At 33.4% G+C, this 24739-nt stretch overlaps 5 protein-coding genes across 5 annotated transcripts; 2 read left to right on the forward strand and 3 right to left on the reverse strand.

Moving 5' to 3' along the window:
• Positions 1–496: 496 nt before the first annotated feature.
• LOC123897672 (chromatin remodeling protein SHL) lies at positions 497–4852 on the reverse strand. Its single transcript, XM_045948396.1, has 5 exons — positions 4586–4852; positions 4149–4494; positions 3261–3329; positions 1644–1779; positions 497–901 (listed from the first exon to the last, which is right to left on the reverse strand). The coding sequence occupies exons 1-5, from the start codon at positions 4656–4658 to the stop codon at positions 875–877; spliced, it is 651 nt and encodes a 216-aa protein (XP_045804352.1). The 5' UTR covers positions 4659–4852; the 3' UTR covers positions 497–874.
• Positions 4853–9635: 4783 nt separating this feature from the next.
• LOC123897711 (26S proteasome regulatory subunit S10B homolog B-like) lies at positions 9636–13608 on the forward strand. Its single transcript, XM_045948449.1, has 10 exons — positions 9636–9804; positions 9925–10044; positions 10884–11020; positions 11124–11285; positions 11371–11457; positions 11540–11626; positions 11725–11862; positions 11991–12182; positions 12290–12388; positions 13137–13608. Exons 1-10 carry the CDS (start codon positions 9696–9698, stop codon positions 13209–13211), a joined length of 1206 nt encoding a protein of 401 aa, XP_045804405.1. The 5' UTR covers positions 9636–9695; the 3' UTR covers positions 13212–13608.
• Positions 13609–14388: 780 nt separating this feature from the next.
• On the reverse strand, positions 14389–17856 carry LOC123899510 (bifunctional phosphatase IMPL2, chloroplastic). The gene is made up of 9 exons (XM_045950659.1): positions 17553–17856; positions 17385–17463; positions 16703–16797; positions 16573–16622; positions 16170–16294; positions 15934–16000; positions 15463–15552; positions 15196–15307; positions 14389–14820 (listed from the first exon to the last, which is right to left on the reverse strand). Exons 1-9 carry the CDS (start codon positions 17782–17784, stop codon positions 14753–14755), a joined length of 918 nt encoding a protein of 305 aa, XP_045806615.1. The 5' UTR covers positions 17785–17856; the 3' UTR covers positions 14389–14752.
• Positions 17857–18927: 1071 nt separating this feature from the next.
• On the reverse strand, positions 18928–20491 carry LOC123898674 (eukaryotic translation initiation factor 3 subunit G-like). Its single transcript, XM_045949687.1, has 2 exons — positions 20018–20491; positions 18928–19641 (listed from the first exon to the last, which is right to left on the reverse strand). Exons 1-2 carry the CDS (start codon positions 20169–20171, stop codon positions 19142–19144), a joined length of 654 nt encoding a protein of 217 aa, XP_045805643.1. The 5' UTR covers positions 20172–20491; the 3' UTR covers positions 18928–19141.
• A 904-nt stretch (positions 20492–21395) lies between these two features.
• Positions 21396–22809, forward strand: LOC123899691 (glycerate dehydrogenase-like). Its single transcript, XM_045950903.1, has 5 exons — positions 21396–21478; positions 21542–21616; positions 21720–21827; positions 21911–21988; positions 22609–22809. Exons 1-5 carry the CDS (start codon positions 21455–21457, stop codon positions 22807–22809), a joined length of 486 nt encoding a protein of 161 aa, XP_045806859.1. The 5' UTR covers positions 21396–21454.
• The last annotated feature ends 1930 nt before the right edge of the window (positions 22810–24739 follow it).

The raw sequence follows: 24739 nt of genomic DNA on the forward strand, positions 1-24739 counted from the left end.
TTTTGCATTTATAGTTTGGGGTTTGAATATTAGGGTTTGGCGTTGTTGTGATTATCAGAGTCACAAATCTGATGGTGGAGGAACATAGAAGAAAGAGAAAGGTAATATGTTTTTATTTAACAAAATTGCCTTTCTTTCTTTTTTATTAATGAAATGACAAAATTGTCCTTATGTCAAGTGTTGGATTTAGATTGTCTCTAATTTTTTCTCTCGTATTGGTCATGTTATAATAGTAATTTTAGTCATTCATTCCCTTTTCGTCTCTCATTTTAAGTTTTTTTGTTTTAATTCATCAACCATTAGATTACGAGATTACGAAAAAGATAATTAACATGTGAGAAAAAATTGAATTGAAGAGTGTCCAAAATCCATGTCAAGTACTATGTCAAAATAACATTTATATTTTGTTTTTTGTTTTTTGAGCTCTACTTTCATGAACCAAATTGCCACGCCAACTCCCATCACAATGACATCACCAAATAATAGAAAGTCTTGATTATTTTTATTTTGTTGGAAAAGTTTTGATCTATTACTAAAGTAGTGTCTACTGCTGCTTGTAAATAAAGTCAAGGTACTTCACAAAAGTCAGAGGAAGAACAAGGACCTGAAGGGGATTGATGGAGAATCTACATCACCACATAATTACAGACAAAACAAACACATCCTCCACTTTCAAGGGAAACAAGGATGGATACTCAAACCATTGACAAACATTTTTAAATTAGTCTCTTCCATTAAAGTAGAGAAAGACTATAGTTTACTAGATATCATTGTCTCCTCCAAGTTTGCTCAGCTTCTACCCAGGATCAGAAAAGCAAGGGTCCCCTCCATTATAGATCTACCTCCTTTTATGCATTATCTACTATCATCACTTCTACCTTCGACGGCGTTTAGTATCCACCTACATACAACAATACCAAACAAAATATAAACATTAATACATCAATTCTTCCTTTTGTCAGCAGAAACAAATCACAAGAAAACTGCAGTCTATCTCACATAAATCATTAAAAATAGGTCTACGGTATAAGATTATGTCTTTCCATGGCTATGCCTATGGAGAAGCATATCCAAATATACAGAGTATCAAATATTTTTCGGGTGGTCAAACTTGGTTATTCTCTATAACATAATATAGTAAATATAGATGTTCATAAATATGAAGCCTGAATATAGTAGGCTCGCTCATTAGGCATTCAAGCGATTCAACATGAAGCTTTTGATTCTTTAATAACCAGCATAGGAATATAAAAACAGAGATCATTGTCCTAAAATTTGCATTGACCTAAAAAGAGGTAGAAGATGTGACATCCTGACATTATTTCAGTCTCCATCATGCATGTTTGTAGCAATCAGACTTTTGTTATTGTTCATCAAAAGAAAGTTAAATTCAAATTTGCTATTTTCAAATTTGACATGACTAGTTATATTCTCATATTGAAGAAGCAACTTTTACCCGGTATAAAAACAGATCATCTGATAATACATCTTGCATAGAATCAAAGTATTCTGAAGATATAAGCATCCGCCATCGGAATAGGAATTTTACAAACCAACGGACAACAGATAAAGATATCAAAAATTTCAAGTGGCCATCAAACAAGCTCGTTCTCAAACCATCAAACAACAGTAATTATAAATACCTTGGTATCTGAGTGTCTTGTAGCAGAACGAGGATTTGGCAACTTTGGTTGACCTTCGGCAGAACAACTTTCACAAAAGAAGTGGTCAAGTCTCTCGGCTTCCTCCACAGTCATGTCTATACAAGCAGGATGAAACCTGAATCACAAATATTATGCTGAAGACTACATTCACTCAAAGCCTGATATATTATAAAGACCTCTGTTGCGAAACAAACCATTTTTCATGTAAATCCTCTTCGAACATGTACCGAAACCTCAAATCTTCTCCATTTATCATGGCTTAGCAAACAAACTAACAGCCTCAAGATAGATCTTTAAAGCCGACTAAAAAATGATTTATTAACCTTCCTAATTGATCATGTCTCCCATAAAAATAAGCTAAAAAAATGTTGCGATTCACAAGGCAAGTTTTCAGTATAAAACAGCCATATTTTTGTGATCAATGACCACAAACACGAGGTTAAAGAAATTGCAGATAATTAAATTGATGTTCTCTTCTAATCATGATTTTAACAAGTTGGGATAACAGTGTAAAGTTTGTCACTATACAAAATCTATCTACCTAAGGTTATTCTTTAATTAGTCTGTGTAAGTGCTTACTACTTGAGTTGCCACTAGAACAATTACACAGAAGATTCCCCTCTTAGATTAGGAAAGAAGGACTACATCCCCAGAGAAAATTAATCCTCTTCGTCATCTTCTTCTAAAAGGGAATTAATCCTCTGAATCTTTGATTGGCATTCCAGATCTTCATTATCCATTTACCCTTGCACAAAGATCCCATTCAAGTAAATTGCAAACAGATATCCAAAATCCAAAATCCACTTATTTAGATATTTATGAGACCTTAGAGCTAAGGTAGAACTTTGCACAAAGATCCCATTCAAGTAAATTGCAAACAGAGATTTGAATGTTCGTGATGTTTGTTTAGTGAAATACTAAAAAACATCATTCAAATGCATAAATTTTTTATTCAATTTGTAGTGACTGTTTTATTCCTTACTATTTATATTCATTTAAATTTAATTACTCAATGCATGATTTTTATATGTTAGATTTGATAATCTACAAATCAGCTGTACAATTTGCAAATTAAACTTCATAAATCTACAAATTTGGCTTCAATAGTGCTTGGATTGGCACAAAATGTATGCGTAAGGAACTAGATATGTTCATGCATGTTGAAATTCCAATAAAGCTAAACACCTAACTAGAAGTATTATTTTCTTTAGTTTCCATCTGTAGCTTACTTATATGTCATGAACAGTGACAACTATAATGAAAAGAAACATAATTTTCTAGAGTTACAATCTAGATATGCATAATCCAAACAAGCTGCTACTAAGAAACGTTATATCATTCATTAAGCAACACAGCTAGGTACCAAAATATCAAAGGAAAGGGTAGTCCAAGTTAATTGGAGAGTCTTACACAAGGAAAACTGATGCTCATATGGTTAATGCCAACTTAAAATACTTGTTTTCTTCACATGAGGACGATACACAATGTCCACAGAACAGAACCAGACATACGAGACTCCAGAAAATCAAACAGATACTGAAACACAACAAAAAACAAAGTAGAAGACAAATAAATTAGAGATAATATTCAACTTACCAGTCACTGCATCCCTCACATTGGACCATAAGATCGTCTGGATTGTATGGCATCTCACATTTGCAATACCTGCCATGAAAATTTTCAGCAATGAACAATACATAAGTCAGAATCCAGATAAAAGATCCCACACCTTCTCCATTGTAACAAAAAAGTTTTTACTGTGTAACAGTGTGGACTTGGAAAGCCCAGCATAAGGACATCTCAAAATTAAGTCTTAGGCCCAACAAACAAACATCAGATGATAAGAATATATTATCATAAATGCCAGCTGTGATTATCATATAATGGCTAAGTTCAATGAATAACCGTCAAATGGTCATATTGAGGAGCAGTGCCCAAGTCCTCGTCCAGATAAGGTTTATTGCGGAACTGAACTGAGGATAAGGACGATGGAATCAACCAGTAGAATGCTAAATGCTTCAATCATAGCATAATGCAAAGATCCAAAACTATTATAAATCGGGGGCTAAACCCCCAAGTATAATGACCCAATTCAAACTTCACCTAAGCTCTGCTCTTCACTCTACCTTACTTTGGTATCAGAGTACTGAGTACCCCTTCCTTCACATTAGATAAGGATGACACAAGGAGAATGGATCATCACCATTCATATGATCAACTCTCTGTTCCATGGCAGGAACATTTCCACTCTCCAACCGAACAAGCAAATAAATTCTATCTTATTATAATAACATAATCTAAGCAATATCTTTCATCTTTTACACAAGAATCTAAGCAAATATCTTCAAACGTTGTCATTAATTGCTACATGTTATAGCTGCGGAATAAAATAAAGATTAAAAATTCCATTCGAACACAAAATCATACACCTAGATAATTAGAATTAATGATAAAGACAGTAATAATTGAAAGAGATGAACTCACACAGCAACTCTATCAGGATTAAAAGAACCAGTAGCGGAATTGTATTCGAAACGACAGAAGAAATCTTCATTACCAACAGCATCAAGCTTGGTGTAGCTCTTGAAACTGTGAACAGTACACTTCCCTTCAATTGTATCAGCACTCTGAACATCAAAATGATCAGAAAGAAAAACCTCCTTCGAGCCGTGAAACTGTCTCCGGCCACCAATCGACTCCTCCGGCCGATAATACCAACGAACATGAATTTTCACGTTAGCACCTCTTGAATCAGCTTCGATCCCCTCGATCCTAGCAACATACGAGGGTTTGGATGGTTCAGCTGGACGCATCAGCACACAATCACCAGCTAAAAAAACAAAAAATCACAATTAACGCAAACAGAAAATTGAAAATTGAGCGAGAAAATTGGAAGAAAACTTTGCCGAGAAAATAAGTACCTTTGATATTTTTGTTCATGTGTTTGACTGGGTATGACTCTAGGGTTCGCTTTGGAGCTTTTGGTTTAGCCATGGTTATGAATTATGATGAAATGAGAGTAATAAAAAAAAAACCGGTGAAGAAATGAATGAATGAATAAGTAAAAACCTAATATTCTGGTGTTTCGCTGAACAGGGATGAAACGGTGCGTCGATGTGTTTATCAACGTTTGTTTGTTCTTTCTTTCTGGTGAGTGAGACTGACCGAAAAGGAAATTGGTGGTGACGACGTTACGTAAATGTGGCAATTTGGTAATTAAATGAAAGTGTAGGGGCTTGTGTGAGAAGATGTTGACGTGGCTTTGTGTTGTGTTTTACACATGACACGGTGGCGTGGATGACTAATAAAGTTTGAGGTTATTCCGTTTTTTGGGATGCTTTACCAAACTGAGGAAACTGTTTTGTTTTGTCTTTCTCGCTCGGTGTCATCTGCCAACTTACTAGTTAAGACTTTGACTTTACAGTCTTTCTCTTTAGCTTCTCCGGTACTTGTTATGTTATGTTAGTATCGTCTCTATTATCATACTAGTATTTGTTCTTATTTGCTTTCTGTGAAATTATCTATTTTGACAGAATTTTTGCTGAAATTGTGTTTGCGCATTAGTTTAATATTTGCAAAATTGGCACAATAATTTTATGAGATTTAAATGTTATAGAAAAATGTTCTTATTTTATTGGTATTTCGAAAATTCTTTTCTTTTAACTTTTGAGAAAATGGGTAAGATATATCGGTTGTTTCAAATTTTACGGAATCTATTTTCTATTAAAATTTAAATGGAGACTTTATTTATAGTTTGTCGTGAGAATTTGAACTCATTATATTTTTTCAAGTCAGAGAACGAAAATTTAATCGGAATAAGATTTATTCATAAGTTTGTGTCATAAGTTTCCTGAATTCTTTTGTCAATAGTGAAAACAACAACTTGTTGCATGCTATTGCAAAGTTAGCACCACAAATCGCCTCAATGTAGTTTATGTAGCAGCTCTACAAATGATGTTGGAACTGTCGTCGCAAAATTAAGTTTGTATTAAGTTTATCTCTTGGTCAAATCTGCTAATTTGACACTTATAGTGAGGCGTGTCATATAGAAGGTACTCAAAGAATATACAAAGAGAAACAAGAAGAAGTTAAATTAGCCCACTCAAATTGGCAACAGAGAAAATCGAACCTCAGACCTCAAGAGGAGCACACTCCCAGGTCCCAAGCCAATACCAATGCACCAACCCAAGTGGGTTGATAAAAAATAATAATTAATGTTTATGATATTTGTTATTACTCCCTCCGTTCCTTTTTAAGTGTCGTTTTAGATCACTCTACACATGTTAATGTATAACTTTGATCACTAATATTTTTAATTATTTATTATAAAAAATTATGAAAATTTTATATTTTGAAAATACTCGTCGAGACAAATTGAACAACATCTTATATGCTAATATTTATTTTTATATATTAATAAAACATCACGATCAAGTAAATTATATGAATAGTGCGCACGATTCTCAAACAACAGTTAAAAAAGAAGGGATTGAGTATTGTCTAAAAAATATATGATAAAATGTTACAAAATTGTATTTGATTATTTTAAAAAAATCAGCTATTTAATAGATACTCCCTCCAGTCCTAAATATAAGAGGAAAACTAATTTTTAGATTCATTGAGAATCTAATGTATCTGACCTACATTATAGATCAAATACATTAGATTCTCAATGAATCTAAAAGTAGTTTTCCTCTCATATCTAGAACCGGAGGGAGTATTAGATACATTATAAACAAATATAATAAGGGTTAGAATTTACAATTATATTTTATTTGTAACATACTATATATTATATATTATCACACAATACGTATAAATCTAAGAATCGTGTAATACATGAAAATTAACTGGTGTTAAGCATGTAGTTGGTCGGTGGTTTTTTTGGTGATCGATATACATGACTTTAACGGTCATATTTTTTTCACTAGATTTGAAGTCTCAAGCTTCACCAGATTTGACCAACTCTCCCCATGAATCTGAATTGCATGTCTTTTTCTTTTTTTTACTATGAATTGCATGTCTTAAAAGTTAAAATGTTAATTAACTTGCTTTCAATTTAATATTATGTGTGTTGAGATTGTTTATTATGATTATTATAGGATATTATATTGAAGTTGCACCGGTTTTAATTAGTCAAACTCGTTAGGGTTGGGTTAAGTGAAAAATCCTTATTCAGTAGTATTATATTATATAAATAGCTAGAACTGAATGCGGAAAGTATAGAAAAACATCTCCTAATGAGTGGTAACTAAAAATTTAAAATAATTTGTTTCTATATAAAATATATCTCGTGTAATCCCATAAATACAAACGCACAAAAACACCATTAAATCTTATAATTGTTGATTTGGAATGACATTTTATACGTGAAGATTGTGTTGTGCTTGATTTAATTTCTCAAGTAACATATATAGAAGAAAAAAAAATGCTGAGAAGGACAAGATTTAATTATCAAATTTTGATTTCAAATTTCTCTATTGAAACTGTACAATGTATAGAGAATGCATGAGAGCGTAGGTGCTAAAACAAATAAATAATAATTAGCTTACAATGTATACAGCATGAATTGTTTCAAAAAATATATACAACATGAGGGGGAGAGAAGAGTAATGAATTCATCTCAATGCACTTTTGGATTGTCTGAGTGACATTTCCGTAATCTCGATGAACCGCCCATAATTTTAATAAAAACTACAATTTGAAGTTTCAACAAAATCATGGTGTCACGGTAAATTTGCTAAACCCACCGTCAATCTAAAGATACACCGATTATTGTGAACAATAAAATTGAACAAATTTTAAGCATTTACGTATGGGGTAGTTAATTGAGTGCAACTTGGTGCCCTTCGACAAGGATATGGGTTGATGAATTCCTTCCTATGAGATTGTTTCTTCCTTTTCTTTGCATCATGATGTTTTGGTTTCTTCAAATCTTCCACAGAATGAACATCTTCCATACAAACAAATGATCTTGCTTTTCCTGAATAATACTTTGATAATCCTCTCCTAATAACACAATTTAAATAAAATCAATGAAACAAACAAAAATAGAGATTTTTTTATTTTTATTATTGCAATAATTAAATGTTCTTACTTTTGTGAGAAACTTGTTCCAAGTGAACCCATGTTTAATATCATATTCTCAATCTCTTGTTCCATTTTATTAGAAAGTGAGAGAAAAGTTATAAAATAATACAATTGTTAAGAGTGTTGATTGTGATTATGATTGTGAGATTCTTCGATGTCTAACATGCATTATATATGAGAAGTTGGTGAAATTGGTGAATCAACTAAATATAAAATTATGGCATGAGAGGTACATTCATTGCTTAAGGAAATGATTGGATTTAGGTTCAATAATTAAATATGGGATTTGTGTTTATAGATAACAAGATTGTATGTCACCGCATTCTTGTCTACACTTTCTCTCAATCATTCAAGAGACTTCTTTTTTTGACAATAAGAGAGACTTCTAATTTCAGGTGAATACAAATATATGTAATGTGCCTCATTCTTAATCTCTCCTTTTGGTTTATAATATGTGCCACTAGCCACGTCAATTATGATTAGATAAAATCACTTAAAATCTCTACCAAAAAAAATAGTTAAAAAAAATGATAAATTTGCGAACAAGTTTACAACTTTCAAGTTTTTTTTGCAAGAGACTTTCAAATTAATTGCACAAAACAATTTAATAACAAAATTTATAATTTTTTTTATAAACAATATTAAGTATTAGTATTATAATATTTTTTTTTCCTCTTTTGTCAGGACTTGAACCCTGAACCTCAGGTTCCTTAACCCTTAGCAGTTAGCTCAACTGACTTAAGCTAGTTGAACTATCCATCCAACCCAACAAAATTTATAATTGATGTAACAACATTCAAATTCAAATGTCCAGAATAATATGTCTATGGATGATTATAGTTTACTAATATAGTATAACTTTTGACTCAATATATATTAGGAAAATTTCAAAAGCAGATGAATGTGAAGAGGTTAAGCTATACAGTATGTTCGTAATTCTCAAGAAGAAGAATTACACAAGCTCCATTGAAACCAAGGAACGTAAAGATATATAGGATATGAATGAAGTTGCGAACCACAAATCTCAAGATTTTTGGTGAGATTGTTAAAATAGTTTATTATGTGTATTTTTAATTAAAAAGTCTCACAAAATTCACTCCACATAATACCAATAGATATTTTATAAGTGATGTGAAATTTCAATTGAATATCTACATATTAGATTGCCCTAAAAAAAAATTTTGATTGTCTTAATTGAATACGACAAAATTTATTTAGATATCATAAAAATCTTGATCGAATATCACAAATTTTTTTTTTATCATAAAAATGTCTTTTAAATATTTTGAAATTTGAATCCAATACACCCCTTAATCATTCACCACTAGACCAAACTTAGTGACTTCAATCAATTACTCAATTACTCTTTATGTAGAAAAATGACAATGGTAATTGAAAAGAACGAAACTTATGTACAGTTCCATATACACAGTTCTTACTATGCTAGATACATGGGGCAAAATTATTTTTATTTAAAAACAATTTTTTTTTTTTAATTAAAAATATAAATAACTACCTTTTTGTGAGAGGAACAAGAAAAACTGCATCTAAAGAAATGCATATAAATTTTGTCCAATTGAAAATTCACACACAAAGAGTCGAGATTCGAACATCGGCAGAAGTTCAAATTAACAATTTTAATAAATTTTTGCAGCATTAAAAAAAACAATTTTAATATTATCAATCAAAGAATGATTTATAAAAAAAAAAAACTTATATACAGTTTTTTTATTTTTTTTATACAATAATATTATACAGTATTTAATTTAATTTGTTTATTTAAACTTTTTTTAAGAATATATTTTCAACTTTACTTGCTTAGGCGGCAACCTAAGATATTCCCCCTATTTATTAGGCGAACATGAAAGAAACCTAAGTTTTGTTCCTAAATCATCATTCACACTCACACACACACACTTCAGTTAACGTTGGAAGAAGAAGATGTCGTTAAACGAGAATGATGATGCCGTACGACGTCGTTCTGCTGCTGTTAATGATTATCGCAAAAAGCTTCTCCATCACAAGGAACTTGATTCCAGACTCCGATCAGGTAAACCAATTACACCAAACCCTAATTCTTTCTTTCTTTCTTTCTTTCTTTCTTTCTTTCTTTCTTTCTTTCTTTCTCTTTTCCCTTTCTTCATTAATTTGTGTTACATTGTGTACTCAGTTAGAGAGAATTTGTTGACTTCAAAGAAGGTTTTCAACAAATCAGAGGATGATTTGAAGTCTTTTCAGAGTGTTGGTCAAATTGTTGGCGAGGTTCTCAGTCCTCTTGATCATCAACGCGGTAAAGTTTGAATTTTTAATACATTCATTCTATCTCATTGTGTAAGTTTAACATGTTTCATCAATTAGGTATTAGGTATTTGGTGTTTGAATTATTTTAGGGTGGAAAAGTTTTGATTTTTACTACTTTTATTGTTTACCATGTTTCATCAATTAGGTATTTGGCGTTTGAATATTTTTAGGGTGGAAAAGTTTTGATTTTTACTACTTCTATTGTTTACTATGTTTCATCAATTAGGTATTTGGTGTTTGAATTAGTTTCAGGTGGAAAAGTTTTGATTTTTACTACTTTTATTGTTTGTTAGAAGGTGGAAAAAAAATCACTTTCAACTCACCTTCATGCCATGTGTTGTAAATTACTACTACAACTACTACTTGAATATCACTTTCAAACATCCCACATTTATGACGTAGCGAACGAGTGCAATTCAAAGTGATTTGCATTCGAAGCAGTGTTGTCAAATAGTCACTATAGCATAGTAGTAGAATCTAACAAATCGCTAGTGTTCTGCAACGACTATAACGTATTTTACTGCAATAAAATGTGAACAAACCACTATTTTCCCCAATTAACAATGCTTATTCTAAGGGCTAGTTTTGTTTGGGTGTTTTCATTTTGTTTCATACCGATTTTTGAAAACAAGATAATGGTAATTAGAATTAAGGTAGAATTCAAATTTCAAAATCAAATGGGTCTCAATTTTTCAAGCATAACTTTTATTTATGCATTGTTGTTTTCTCTTTGTAAACTCTATTATGTCTGTCCTTCTCTTAGAGCCACAAATCGGTGGATTGATTAAAGATGAGTCTAAGCAGTGCATATTATTTGAATATTTTCAGTGATCGTTAAAGCGAGCAGTGGGCCAAGATATGTAGTTGGCTGTCGTAGTATGGTGGACAAGGAGAAACTGACTTCAGGAACTCGAGTTGTGCTGGACATGACTACACTAACCATTATGCGAATTCTTCCCCGTGAAGTATACCCCATCATTTAATCTTAGACCATGTTTTGTGTGGATGATAACTGTTTTTAGCCTTTTACATTCGTGTGATGTATGTGTTTTAATCACAACTTGGCAGGTCGACCCAGTTGTATATAATATGTTGCATGAAGACCCTGGAAATGTCAGTTACTCTGCAGTTGGAGGGCTTTCAGATCAGATTCGAGAACTAAGGGAATCAATTGAATTGCCTCTAATGAATCCTGAGCTTTTTCTTAGGGTTGGAATCAAACCACCCAAGGTAAGGATATCTCAGAACATATTTGTATGACTTATGACTAGTGTTTCATTGAAGGGAAATGAACTGAACTTACTACTTCTCACAGGGTGTTCTTCTTTATGGACCTCCTGGAACTGGGAAAACATTATTAGCGAGAGCAATTGCTAGCAATATTGATGCTAACTTCTTGAAGGTTGTATTTTTTCTTTGTTCTTTGTGCTCTGTGCTCCAAGTGCTTGATTTGTCATTGTAATCAAAGTTATATTGTAGTTCAGGTCGTATCCAGTGCTATAATTGATAAATATATTGGTGAAAGTTCAAGGTTGATTAGGGAAATGTTTGGGTATGCTCGTGATCATCAGGTAGGAAGAACTTCTATTACATCAAACTGGGATTTTTTTCTCTCTCTTCTACATACCCACTCAGAATTGATTTTTACTGTTTCAATCATTTTATTTAGCCTTGCATCATATTCATGGATGAGATTGATGCCATTGGTGGACGGCGTTTCAGCGAGGGCACAAGTTCTGATCGTGAAATTCAAAGGACCCTCATGGAGCTTCTAAACCAGTTGGATGGATTTGATCAGCTTGGAAAGGTGATTTCCCTTTCTGCTATTGTTCTTAACTGCCAATGATGGATCTACTCACATTCTTAACGTTTACAAGATCTGCACTTCTTAGGAATACATATACAATAATGGTTTAACTTGTATATTGTCTCTAGGTTAAAATCATTATGGCTACAAATAGGCCTGATGTGCTTGACCCTGCCCTTCTTCGCCCGGGTCGACTTGATCGGAAAATTGAAATTCCATTACCAAATGAGCAGTCAAGGATGGAAATCCTTAAAATCCATGCTGCTGGAATTGCAAAGCATGGTGAAATTGACTACGAAGCAGTCGTTAAACTTGCTGAGGTACGGTAAAAAAAAAAGTTGTTGATGTTGGTTAAGGATACTTATGCATGTTGAATTATATTTCACATTCTTTTCCTTATGGTTTCTATGTATTGTATCGATTTCAGGGGTTCAATGGTGCTGATCTTCGTAATGTTTGCACTGAAGCTGGGATGGCTGCTATTCGTGCAGAACGTGATTATGTACTTCATGAAGATTTCATGAAGGTAAAGTGCTCCAATTTGATAACACTTAGTAGATCCTTTATGTTGCAGTAAGGACTGGTCATGTTTCATTGGGTGCTTTAAATCGTAGTTTCTTTATAGGCAAAATATGAAAGTATAAGTGACTTTTGTTTCTACCACATCGTATTGAGGTCTTGTTCACATGTCTTGCTCCTGTTAGTTTTCTGTGTGTGGAAAATGTGTATTTAGAGAATTTAGATCCCTTCCATGCATTCAAATAGTAATATTCACACTTTGATTGGTGTGGCAACTTTTAGTCGCAAAGGGTGCTGGATGCCAAAACAGTGTTTTATCCAAGTTTTAGTAATGTCCATTACAAATGCTTTGTGTTTATCCATCTGTTGAAGTTTTAATGACTGAATTTGATCTTTGAATTCCAAAGGTATTTTGCTTTACATTAGCAAATATCAGTAGTTCATGTTTTCCAATCCCGATTTTATATTGAAAAATTAATGCATTGTGGTTATTTACTAAGCATGTTTTTTTTAATGTCACGGGTCTTATTCTCATCTTAGACTTTAGTTCCTTTTAGTTCCAAGCTAGTAGTTTGAAAATGAGTTGTGATTGCACACGATGCTAGGATTGATCATGTGCTAATTTACTTCACATTGTTGTAGTAGGAAGGTGGAGATTCATGTATGGGTTTCATGAGTAGAATAATTATTTTTTTGGGGCAGAATGCCTATCTGAAATTATTTATTGTCTTTCTTATATCTTTCTGATCTTCCAGGCCGTGCGCAAACTGACCGAAGCAAAGAAACTGGAAGCAAGCGCCCATTATAATGCAGATTTTGGGAAAGATTAAAATAACTTTTTTGGTGGTACATCCATTTATCTGGCACTACCCAAAGGACTTTTGGAGCAAGTAGAATACTCCATTTTTTCCGTTGTCTGGTCTCTTATAGCTACTAACTGATATACTCTTGCTCCGAAAGCTTGAATAGTTTTCATTGGCTTTGCAGTTTAATTTATTATAGGTTAAGGTTAAATACTTTCAGTATCTAGGGTTGGCCCAACACATTCTTAGGACTAAAGCAAACTTTTAAGTGAGACATTTTGTGAAGTACCAAAATGAAATTTTTGATATAGATGCTTTTGTAGGTTTGTGCACAATTTATCTGTATAACAAACTTAATTATGTTAGTTGTTTCAGTGTGAAAGGTTTATCCTTCAACATGAAATGAAATACACTTGTCTTCGAATCTGCTGGTAGATAGTTTTTATGTGTTTTTTTTTAGTACTTTGCTTTGCGAGTAAAAATTACGACGTAGAGTTATAGACTGGATTCAAACCGACGCCCAAACTATGGTGCAGGTCACTTTTAAAATATCTACACGACTTACTATTTTCCTTTTCATATTTGAAAGCAAAGGGAAGAATATTTTGTTTATATATATTCACTATCTCTTTTGCTACTGTTACTATCTTAAATGGATGAGCAATTGCCAATTGGGAGGTCATTTCAATTCAAGGTGTTTAACAAGCATGACCTTGAAATATAAAATAAAAAAAAAAAAAAAAAAGCAAACATGGTTTTTTGAGTAAATCAAATTAAATAAAGTCGAGTTTAAAGTGAATGGATGGATTTATGATAAAGAGTTGACTCCACAAGTTCCAAAACCATATTACTATATTTATATCTTTAAACAGACTGATTAATATTTTTCAAAGTTTATTTTTATTGCTCTCATATTTATGGAGGATAAATAATCGTGCAAATGAGCTTACTGATTTGATCTTTTAACGAGACCATTGTTTTCATGTACAAGTTTTTTCTGTAGAATTTTGTTCTAGTTCCAGAAGCCTATTTATTCTTCCTTTTATTTTAAATATATTTATTGGATTGCTGCAATAGGTTGTAATTTTAGAGTGTAACATAGTTGTAAACTTTTTTTTTTGAATAAAAAACAGTTGTAAACTTGAAATGTCATTTTTTTTGTCATGTGATGATTTTGCACTCTAATTTTTGCTTTAAAAAGGAATTTCATAAGAGTTAAAATAAACTTCAATATTTTCTATAATAAATTCAAACACACACCAAGACTTAATTAGCATCTCTTCGTTATTTATAGTCTGACAATTATCCTTCACTGTCTTCGCCTAAAAAGGTACATCTTAAATATTAATATCTTTAATAATATGAACAACAGTTCAATAAAAATGAAGATGAACCGGCATGATTTCAAGTAGGAATAATGTTCACAAGGATTGGCCTACACCATTTGAACTTTGATAAATACATGCCAAACAATGGAATCATAATGCATGTCCTTAGAAACATCTGAACTAGGACACGGCTTCTGCAGAAGATTACAAATTTTAACTGTAATCGAGTTATCATCCATACTACCAATGTAAGGAATCTAAAGCTTGTTGATGAATCTGTTTATCACCAGCTGCCACAACATTAAAACCTGTCACAGACAAATGGACAATTCATTAAGACAACAATGGGGCAGAACGAAGTTAAAGCGACAAAAACTTACATGAATTTTAAGGTGGCAAAAAGACTAAAACAAATAAATTAAATTAGTGTTTGGCAATCGGATGGAACAAATCAGGACAACTTTTTTTGTTTTGTTTTGTTCTGTTGGGTTACTTTTACCTTTAAGATGAATAAAACGTGCCACTTTTGCATCGTATTTTATTCTATTTTTAATATGAACCAAACACACAGCAAAATCCATAAGATTTGTTCTATCCAGTTTTAATATGTCTATCCAATGCTACTAAGAACAAATTAGAAAATAGGCAGGACTTTAAGAGAGAGATGTTGACTAAGAATATACTTGTTGCGATTGAAAGTGGTGAAGCTTCCCAACGGAGTTGATGTCCTTTCCAATCAGTTATGACACCTCCAGAGCCTTCAATAACAGGTATCAATGCCAGAAAATCGTATGGCTGAATTACAAGTTCACCCAAGGAATATATTCAGATAATGAGTAAATAGCAACCCAAATATTGTTTTAATCATCTGAGTTTTTCTCTGAATAGCTCACAAGATTCTTAAACAAAAACAAACAACCACAAATTGGATAATAAAGAGTATGGAATACCTTCAGACCAGACTCGACAACAAGATCCACAAAGCCAGAAGACAATAGAGCATATGCATAGCAGTCACAACCATATAATGGAATCTTAACCTGAAGAGTGCAAAAGATAGAATAATTGAATGAAAATAAAAAATCTAGACAAGTCTTTTGGGAAATAAAATCGTATTTTATCATTACAGTCAGAAGCAGTAATCATGCATAGAACAGTTCACAGCATATACATACATAAAAACAAGACGAACAGTAGTGCAGTACTGTAAACTAATAGAGCTTGAAATTTTTCATAGTGCATAAATGGATTCATGTGCCAAGCCTGCTTGTTTTAGGTACAGTGCATATAAATTTACATTGTATCTATTTATGAAAACATAGCTCCTCAAACCAAATACGTAAGTAAATTTTATCCTTCTATGATAATGGTATATTGTGCATGATCTTTATGTTAACAATACAGTAAGAAATGCAACACACCTTGTCTCTAACACGGATGAATGCCTCTTCTGCATCTCCACTAAAAAGATGTGGACTTGTGGTGTACCTGAATGGTGCACAAATGAAATGGGATACCAATAAGAGTTGTAAAATCCATGGCAACCAGTAGATAAAAAATATGTCAACTGCAGTTTCTAGAACATCTTGGTTATCCCTCTTCCACTTAAGAACTTCTGATGATAAGAGTTTACATAAGAAAAAGAAGAAAAGTATACAAGTATGCTTGAGAAAGGTCCGCACAAGTGCGTGTGGACACTTCTTGGCCGTTGAGTGTAGTTTTCTTTCCAGTTAGTCCAATCCATCTTTCTTTTAACACAGGTTGATCAATTATGCCTAGGATCTGATGAAAAGGAAACCAAACTTAAAACAAAGTTTTACGACTCAAATAACTGAAAATGATGACAAACTGATTTCAATTTGCAGTTCATCTTAACAACATCCGCAGTTTGTCTACAATTCAAATATGTAGGTAAAATATTAAGGAAAACAATATGATTGAATATCTTGTTTTTGTTTACTCTTCAATAAGAGACATTCAAATATTTCAAAAGAAAACAAAACGACAGAGTCAAATTCTACACAGGCATTGAAGTGGTAAGAGATGAGAAAATTACTTACTGGTGTGCCATTTTTCAAAAGAGCGATGAGAGTGCCAAACAAGGGTTTCCCTGAAATGGATACAAAATAAGGAGAGTGAAAATGTAATTCTGAGTGATACAATAATAATGAAATTAAGAAATACTAATACCAGTGATAAAGCTCTTAGTTCCATCAATGGGATCTAATACCCAAACATAATCAGCACTGTTTTGTTTACACCTCCACCCTTTTTCCTCTCCATAACTGCAATTTATTTAGTGGAAAATCCAGGCTCAGTGCTTCAGTAATTTAAATTGTAGAATCTACCATTCGGATGCAAGTTATGTTTTCCTAGTTACTACTTTCAAGTTCCAAATCCACACCAATAAAATTGCATAACATGAGCGTATTTGATTCTGGTTAAAAGTGAATTTAATGTAAAGTGATTTATATTAGGATTCATTCATATAAATGTGAGATGAAAAATGCATTCAAGGCTAAAAATTGATTTTTTATTTTTTTTGAAGCAAACACAATCAACTCATAGTTAAAGAACGTGTGACTAGACCATGAAATGGCCGCCCTAGCTAAGGTGTGAGCTGCCATATTCGCTTGTCACGTGGTGAACTTGATCTCAAAATTCTGATTACAATCAACTCATAGTTAAAGAACTCAACTCTGATACACCTTGATGTTTAGCATGTATTGTAACTTCAAGTTAGAATGAATAATTACGCGACAAAACCAATGTTACTCGAGAGCAACGAAACATGTCAAAATCATCAATTCTAGAATCAATTAATGTGCAATAATAAAGAAAAACAAAAGTAGAGAGAGGGAAAAAGAATTACACAGCATGAGAAGGGAAATTGTTGAGTATGATAGAAACCATAGCTTCTTCAGCGGATTGATCAGCAATGGTGACAGGACCTGCGTGATTGAATCACAAAATATTAGTAATAAGTAAGAATTTCGTGAAGTAAATGAATTAATATTGAAGAAAGAGTGAATTGAGTTACTGAGATCTTGTTTGTGAATAACGTCGAAATTCTTTCGGAAATATTGACGGATAACATCTCCGGCGGCGTCGGCGGCTTTGTTAGCAACATTGGCGAAGTCGTGGAGTTGGTGTGGAGGCGAAGAAGAAGAAGAGGCCGCCATAGGTCTGAGTCTGAGTGTGGAAGATTTTGGAGATTTGAGACGAAAGGGAAATTGAGAGTGAAGAAGAAGATGTGACTGTGACAACAACATTTCACAGTTCAGTTACGGAATATTCTGACTCCGGTGGTGAAGAGTGGAAGAGAAGCAGTGATTAAGTAGAGTCAACGCTTAGAATGGTCCAATTAACATATAATAAAGGGTGGTCTAGGTGGCATTATTTATTCATATTGTAGTATGCCTGGTATCATCGTAATTTGGACAATGTCGCAAAACGTCTTAAAAGAACGGCTTAATATGTAACTCAATTCAATAATTTCTTCAATGGCTGGAAAAATTAATTTTGACCGATTTTAACTCCGAAGTTATTGTGTTTGGTTGGAAGCATAATAAGTTGCTTAGTTAACACATTTTAGGATTTAGAAACATTTCCAAAAGGTTACTAAATCACGGATAGAGTTTGAAATCACAACCATTAAATGTAGATCAGACAATCAGTTATGAAATTACTCAAAACGATATCAACCACATGATTTTAATCGGAACTGACAGCATGAAATTTGTTTCCCGAAATCACAATCAGTTATAAAACAGTGTGAAAACAGTGTCAGAAATGACAGCATGAAATTTGTTTTCCGAAATCACAATCATTTCTCTTTAGTGACGTGTGTTCAATGTTAGATAAATGCTAAATGAATAAATTATCAATTTGATCTCCAAACTATCAATTTCTTTTCATTTTGCTTTTCCTTTCATTTGTTGATAGCTTGCCATGATTTCAATCTTTTTCAAAGCCAAACTTCTAAGAGAGTTTTAACTTCTTTTTTTTTTTGTAGATAACATACTTTTGTTTTTGCAGCAGGTACATAACTTAATTTTCTTTTCTTTTATTGGTACAAACTTACTTAATTTTCTAGTATAACCTTTACTAGTACTATATCTATATTTTTGTGGAGGAAAAAATCAATCGTTAGACTATAGTATATTCTATATAATTTCCTTTCAAAAATAAAAATAATGTCATTTAAGTTGCAAAGATTTAATTTTAAGTGTTCAATGCATTGTCAAAATATTGTTGATCATAATCCAAGAGGAAAAAAAAGGTGTTGATGAATTAGAGTTTTGCCAAAACTAAGTAATGCATTGTCAATATAGACCAACTTGTGATATATGAATGGAATGATAATTCACTATTATGTTGTGAGGTGTGTACTCTTGTAAGTTGTAACTTAATTAATATAGAAAATGATAAATTCATATTAAGTGCAAGCCGATACCTAGATGACGGTTCACATCTATTAGATAACTATGCAACCAAAAAGAATTGTCAGAAAACAACAACAATCATTTAAATAAACACACAGATACATATGGTCCAGAATTCAGATTATACAAATATTAAAAGACCTTGAACAATAAAACTCGGATTATTACAAATATTAAAAGACCTTCAGAAAGATTCATCTGAAGAATCATCTGAAGAATCTGAAGGGGGGCTTAGCCTTTTCTTGGGGTCGGCCCAATCAACTTTCAAGGTGCGTCCGTCCCAGCCATGCACATGGCCATTGAGTTCTTTAATAGCCTTCTCAGCATCTTCCTTAGTGACAAAGGTAACAAAGCCATATCCCCCAGGAGTGCCAGTTGGAGCAATAGCAAGCTTGGCACGGTGCACAGCACCAATAGGCGTGAAAAGATCATGCAAATGAGAGTGCTCCCTTATTTCACGCGAGAGGAAGGTTGCCAGAACAGTTTTATCATCGGAGTTAGCAAGTTCATTCTTGGTAAAATCAAACAGAAAGGGAGGTACAACCATACCCGGAATAAGTGTTAGTGAACCATCATCCTCGTAATCTAAATTATCATGATGATGATGACCAGACTCCTCGTCAGAAAAATCACAAAGAGTAAATGCACCGCCAGTGTAATCATCAGACGTGATGAAGGAGGGAACTGTAGACATATCAAGAGATTGATACATGTTTATTGACATGACATGCATAAGGCATTCATTTTAGTTATCTTAAACCATCAAATTAGTCTCTGAGCCAATGGACACACACACACACTCTCAAACAAACAAACAAACAAACAAGGTAGAATATTTAAAAAAGGAACTAATTTGAGAGTGTTTTACGAAATAGGAACTAATTTGGTGGTTTAGACATTAATTAAAGTGATTAAAGTGATATTGAAATTTCAGAATACTACGAAATTTAGGGTTTAAAAACATGATGATGATCATGATCGTTTAAGATAGCATCGCAAAATATTAAAAACACAATCATGATTGAACTGAAAATACATAAAAGCAAAGCAAGATCCTCACAGAGAGATAAGTCTTGCTCCGGTTCATTGGGATCGTCATCCTCTTCAAAATCCAAGATTGAACAACTTTCGACCTTCGAGCGTTTGCCATCATCAACCTTCACGATTTCATTTTCGTCAGCACCTTCTTCGTGGACGCGTTTGGCCGGAGACATTGTTGTTGTTGTTGATCTTCTTCTCCCACCGGAATTTAGTGGATTGGGGTTATTTGGAACCCTAATCTGGGGGTTATTCAATACCCTAATTTTTTGGAGGATTGGGGGTTATTTAAAAAAAGTTATTTTAATTCCGTCAAAAAAAAAAAAATTAATATGACATGAATTTTTTTTTTTTTAAGACAATATGACCTGAATTTGTGAATTTGTTTAGTTATAAAATAAGTTATGATTTTAATTTATTTATTTTTATGAAGATTTTGTCAAAAAAAAAAAAACATAATGATAGTAAACTTGTCTTTGGCTTTACCAATGACTACAACACCATAGCTTATCCATGATATATATATATATAGCTGATGATAGGATTGACACAGCCTGTTGATCTTGAATGTGTTACGCAGATAATGACCATTGGAATATTCCAGAGTCCTGTACACAGAGTGGTGACAAATGCAGAAAAAGAGAGGCTCACAGTAGCAACATTCTGTATTGGAAGGAAAGTTCATTGAGGTGGCATAAATCCACTGAATAGAACAGGATAATAGTTTTGTTTAGAGTACACACACAGGAATAAGAGACCACCAAGTATAAATCCCAGGTTAGGCTGGGAGGGCACGTGATCCATTGCAAAGATGACAGAAACAATTGATGTTGTCTCTGGTTTGTAGGGGGCAGGTTATAGCATCTCTTGTTCACCAAACTTGAGTCATTTCATTATTCACCATAGATTCAATACAAAGAGGAATAAACTCAAAGACATGGTGACTAGGGTAACAAATGGCCTCCTTTACAAGGGTTTGAGCAACCATATTCGTTTGTCGCCTAACAAACTTAACCTCAAAGTTTGGACATAAATTTAACAAATTCTTAATACTAGAAATCAACATGCTAAACTCTGATACACCTGAATCATTCAGAGACAAAGCATCCATAACAACTTGAGCATCACCTTAATACTAGATTGAAGGGCAATTCACTTGCCGGTGCTGTAGTCGAGTTCGCATCATTAAGTATCCTCTACAAATTCGTCATAACAAATGACGTGTCTTTGGCGGCTAGTTAATCTTCCAAATACAGTTCCAATTTACTGTCACAGTAAATTTATCAGCAAGCCCCAGTTTCTCACTATATGACGGAATTCCAATTACTATTAGAGGATTTGAAATGATTTGTTGACTTCAAATCAAATCGACTAATAACCATTTTTCCTTATTCCAGTTTATGGTGCTTTCTTAAAGGCAAATGGTGAAATACCGGTAACTTGGAAAAGGGCAGCATCCATGGATGAGGTTCTCCAGGAGGCAGTTTATAAACAAATCACATTCAATTACTCCAAATAATTTGGTTTATCATGAATGCTTTTGTAGATTAGTTTTCATCCTATCTTGGATAAAACTACTTATCATCTAGTCAACAAGGAAAGACTTGCCAAGATGAAAAAGGTAAGAGTTCAAGGAACAAATTCTTTTCTTTAACTTATTCATTCATGGCATCAAATAATGCAAATTGCCTCTTGTACTGATGATATATATTCTTATTACACAGGAAGCAATTCTTATCAACTGCAGTAGAGGACCTGTTATTGATGAAGTTGCACTTGTAGATAACTTAAGACATAACCCAATGTTTCGTGTAGGCCTTGATGTGTTTGAGGTAATTGAACCTTGTCTGATTTTGGATAATTGCGTTTTCCATTACAACCATCTTTTCAAGTCTCCATGTGATTTTTTTATTAGGATGAGCCCTATATGAAACCCGGGCTTGCAGAGTTGAAAAATGCAATTGTAGTACCTCACATTGCATCTGCCTCAAAGGTAATAATTATAACCCATGCATTAGTCCTTTCACGGTTGAAACACTTTCAATCTTTTCACGGTTGAAACACTTTCAAAAGTAATCAATTGCAGAAAGTGAGGGAATGGTGACACTTGCAGTAATCATTATCATGTTCTTGTAGTATATTTAAAATTCTGAATTGAACACCAAGAATGCTTTAAAATAAAATATGAGAAAATTTTGCCACCTATTTGAATATATGTTTGCTACTCTTATTTAAAATGTCAATTGATGATACCAGAATGCAAATTGCAACTATTTTTCGTCATCATTGATATTTTTTATGAGCTCACAAAATGGAAAATGAATTCAACTGAACATGACTTGATCCAATTGAAATGGAGTAACATGGATTTACATGGCTACAAGGAATGTTGATTGTTTTGAAGCCTAAACAATTTGGTTTTCAGCATATATAAAGGGGATGCTTATAGCAGTGAGTCCCAACCAAGGTGGTGTATAAGTCCCACATCGTTAAGTCAATGATGGAAATCTTTCCGTTATGTGTTACCTCGTCCATTCCTTTTTTGGGGAGATGAATGAGGTATTATATGAGGAAATAATTTTACATGTACTACAACATAAATTAATATAGCAGCACACTGTTGTGTCTTGGAATACTTTGATCAATGGCTACTTTCGGAATAACTGTGCGGAGGAGGCGTTGAGGGTTTATAGTAGAATGATGGCAACCTCAGTTATAGTGTTTATGAAAACCTCGAAGAAAAGAACAGCCCCGTGGAATGCAGTACTATCTGGGTTCAGGCTTGCAAGAAAAGCAATACAACTCTTCAAATAGATGTTAGTGGAAAATGTACGGCCCGACAGTCCAACCTTTAATAGTCTTCTTCTTGCATATGCTATTCTTGCTGACCTCAAACTGGCGATGAACATACACGGTTACCTTATAAGATTGGGATTTCTTTGCAAACTTGAAGTAGCTAGTATGCTAGTTGATATATATTCGAAGTGTGGAAGTTCAGGATATGCTCACCAAATTTTTTATATAATTCCTCCCAAAGACAAGGATATTATTATTTAGAGTGCAATAATTGCTGCTTATGGAAAGCATGGGCACGGTGAAATGGCTGTCTCACTTTTCAATCAGATGGTCCAATCTGGTGAGAAACCAAATGAAGTGACTTTCACCTCTGCTCTGCATGCTTGCAGCCATGCAGGTTTGGTTGATGAGGGTTTGTCTCTGTTCAACTTTATGTTAAAAAATACCAAGTTATTCCTCGTGATGATCATTATACATGCATAGTTGATCTTCTTGGCCGTGCTGGTCGACTGAATGATGCTTACAATCTTATCATAACAATACCTATAACACACAACCATGCTGTATGGGGTGCACTACTTGGCACATGGGATACATGAGAATGTTGAACTGGGAGAGGTGGCTGCTAGGTGGACTTTTGAGCTTGAACCTGAAAACACTGGAAATTGTGTTCTGTTAGCAAAGCTCGATGCTTCTGTAGGAAGGTGGAGAGATGCAGAGATTGTCAGAGATAGGGTAAATGAGGCGGGATTAAGAAAACTACCTGCTCGCAGCTTAGTTGAGGTTAGCAATATGTGAATTGGACATGTTCTTATGGAGTAAGATCAGATGTCAGGTTAAGAACATTAGCCACAAACATGAAAATTCTATCCAAAATGGGTGAAGGCATTTCCTTCATAGAGGGAGCAGTGAAGGCATTTCCTTCTTCACAATGTGTATGCTCTTAGGAATATACATTAGGAGACTCAGCTCCATTGAAATATCTGGAAGTTATTTGTAAGATTCCAATAAACAGCCAGCTTTGCAAGAATGCATAATTGAAACTTTTGTCTATCTAGGGGTGATGTCATTTTATAGCTTGTGAAATCAAATGCTCAGAGTCCCCGGAGACCAAAGATCATCTTACTTCTTTCCAGGCATTTAAATTATGATATACATTTCTTAATTTCTGATGCTATTGTATTAATCTATTTCCAGGGGATGCTGGTGGACTGGAGCCTATGTAATGGGATTTGGAAATCTAATTAAACTTCCTCAAGTACAGGTTGGAAACCAGTAAGAAGCACGGTTTTCATTCCTACAGGGTGGATATGTTGAAGACTTTGAAAATCAAGGTAGTTTATATCCATTGTGATTTGCTTCTATATTAGCAACTAAGCTTACATTTTGTTATATGTTGCCTTCATTCTTGCATCCCAAAGTTGCTCACCGCGATTTATTGAAGCTAACTCAGTGCACGGTGACACTGCTTTGGCTAAAACCCAAACACATGCTAAATGATACTTCAATTAGGAATTTTTTTTAAAATGACCATTTTATTTATTGAAGATATGTTGATGTTAGAGAGATTGGACGATATGCATTAATAAAGGGAAGCAGCCATACAGACAATAGACTTTCAGTTCAATTTTAAGAATCATATTCTTATTACATCATATTGGAACATCTAAACAACATAAAATTGGTCTGTTTCGTGCAGTAAGCTGTGACTAAATTTTGTTTTCTTGTATCTCATCAGAAAATGTTGAGCAAGAATGAGATGATCTTGCTTTAGCCAATACTTTAATCAAAGGGGATGCTAAATCTGGAGCAGAATTTTCGTGCACAGTCGGTGTAAAAAAATGTTTGACACTCTTAGTACATGCGTGTGGCTTTAAATTTAAAAGTAGTTATGATAAAAGTAAAATGTTTCTAACGATCTAACAGTTATGATTGACAGTGTAAAAAC

Source organism: Trifolium pratense, linkage group LG7, assembly GCF_020283565.1.
Source record: "Trifolium pratense cultivar HEN17-A07 linkage group LG7, ARS_RC_1.1, whole genome shotgun sequence".
Lineage (NCBI taxonomy): Eukaryota > Viridiplantae > Streptophyta > Magnoliopsida > Fabales > Fabaceae > Trifolium > Trifolium pratense.